Source organism: Corylus avellana, chromosome ca3 (assembly GCF_901000735.1).
Source record: "Corylus avellana chromosome ca3, CavTom2PMs-1.0".
NCBI lineage: Eukaryota > Viridiplantae > Streptophyta > Magnoliopsida > Fagales > Betulaceae > Corylus > Corylus avellana.
The window spans coordinates 20,448,428-20,450,660 of record NC_081543.1 but is presented as its reverse complement, the minus strand read 5'-3'; the positions used below and the strand labels follow the sequence as shown (position 1 = coordinate 20,450,660).

The 2,233-nt window shown below is 34.7% G+C and overlaps 1 protein-coding gene across 1 annotated transcript; it reads right to left on the bottom strand.

Moving 5' to 3' along the window:
* Positions 1 to 896: 896 nt before the first annotated feature.
* LOC132174252 (uncharacterized) lies at positions 897 to 1,345 on the bottom strand. The gene is made up of 2 exons (XM_059585939.1): positions 1,196 to 1,345; positions 897 to 1,121 (listed from the first exon to the last, which is right to left on the bottom strand). The coding sequence occupies exons 1-2, from the start codon at positions 1,343 to 1,345 to the stop codon at positions 897 to 899; spliced, it is 375 nt and encodes a 124-aa protein (XP_059441922.1).
* Positions 1,346 to 2,233: the final 888 nt, after the last annotated feature.

The window sequence follows — 2,233 nt, the reverse complement described above, 5'->3', positions numbered from 1 at the left end:
CGCATGTGGTATGGATTAATTATTTAAATCAATTTGAATGATCGAGTCCTGGGTTTAATAGAGTAACAAAAGAATCTCACCCCGAGTTCTTGGATTAATCAACATGGAAAACTGGGAGTAGACACCCATCCCCTAGGCCTCATGTGTTTGTCAATTTCCACAAATTTATGCTTTCTTAAAGAACAACTTAGTATACACCCATGCTAATTCCTTTAAGAAAGAAAAGAATTAGGGAAGACAACCATGCCTAATTCGTAGCTTAGATAAATCAATAGCTGAAGGAGTAGACACCCATACCCTTAGGTTGGCAAACATTAGGTATTCATAATATGATTAGAGCATTGGCATATTGTTATATTATTTAAGCATGATTAGTGGTGGATATCAAAGCCCAACCTTTATCTTTATCTTTGTTTATTTTCATAGTATCTATTTCGTGACAAAGATGATATTTTAATCAATTATGAATAAAATCAACAATCTCTGTGGGATCGATCTCGTACTTGCTGCACTATACTATTGTTTTGATCTTGTGCACTTGCGAGTTAAAACGTACTAAATATTATCTATTAATTTAGGTAGTATTTGGCACAACACAATGTTAAGACCTTTGAATCAAAAAATAATCTAACAATTCCAATGGAGTGTACTGGAACTTTAGTTCCATCCCCAGGCATCAGGCATATCTCTCCTTTACTCAATTCCTTGGTTACCTGGAACTCCTGCAATGAATTGCAGACATGATTAGTTGATCCTGAATCCACACACCAGGAATCTGGTGGATTCACAACTAGACATGTTTCAACCAGAAAGGAAGATACATTACCTTGACCTTTGGAAGCAAGATACTTGGGGCATTCATTCTTCTAGTGTCCAGGATTATCAAGTGGTGACACTTACCACTTTCTTGCCTTTTGTCCATTTGCCATATTTCTTAAACTTTTTGACAACAAGTTTGCAACTGGTTTAAGATGCTTCTTTGAACCTTTTGGTCCTTTATCAGAAGCATGAGCAAAGTTAACTATGACTTTGGACTTTAGGATGTTTTTCGCACCGATCAACTCATTCATCAGTTCTGCAAATGTGTATTCCTTTTTGTCCATCAACTCATTTAGCCTTAACTGATTGAATGAATTGGAAGGGTATGTAGAATCATATCTATCTGAGATTCTCCATCAATCTCAATACCCAATACCTCTAGTGTGTTGAGCATGGCTATCATCACCAAACAATGCTCCCTCATTGGAGATCCTTCAACCATCTTTATATTTAACAAAGTTCTCATCGTGTCTGACTTAGCAGCACGACTTTGCTCTCTAAACATCTCTTTCAGGATTGTCATCATGGACGCTCCATGACTTATATCTAGAAACTAATGTTGGATGACTTCTGACATGTTGTGAGTTTTAAAAGTACTCACAAGTGCATGAGTCGTTTACAATATAGTTTATGCAAATGCAAGGTCGAATCCGCAGGGAATTGTGTTGTGAAAGTTAATTTCTATCTAAACTAATCCTATTTTCACCTAGTTCTGAAATTAGTAGGGCAGTTGAGAATTCACATGTTTGATCTAATCTTACACAAGCACATTAACACATAATTTGTGGGGTATGATATGAAAATCAGATGTGTGATTCTATGTCTTGGGTGAAATTGGATGATTTATTAGATGGATACTTTGGCACATATATATATATATATAAGAAAAAAAAATGATCATTGATAAGCTTTTCACTAAGTAACTAGACCTCTTGCCTCATTAAGCATTGAGTGTTCATGTCAAAAGATAAAGAATTTTGAATTGGTTAATGTCATGGTCAGTTTGGTTTCGTAGCCTTTTTGACTTGAGTTAGTAAGTCATTAGAGGTGTTTTACACCTAATGCCCTAAAACTATCTGGTTTGGGAGTCATTGACCTAATACTCGCTACATGGGTCAATTAGAAAGCTTAAGGGAACCAAACATTGCACAGCCTAACCAAAAAGAAAAAGAAAAAACTTGAAAAAAATAAAAAAAATAAAAAGAGAAAAAGAAAAGTTATGCCATAGCTATTCATTCTAATGGAGATTTCAATGAACTTTGAAATATTGAGACTTTGCACATTGGAATTAATTGGAAGCTTTATATTTATGTGCTAATTCACTTTACATAGTTTCAAACTTGTGATGCCTTAACCTATCTTTTGTAAGTGATTAGACTTTAAAATTCCAATTCTTTGATGGAGTTTATCTTGA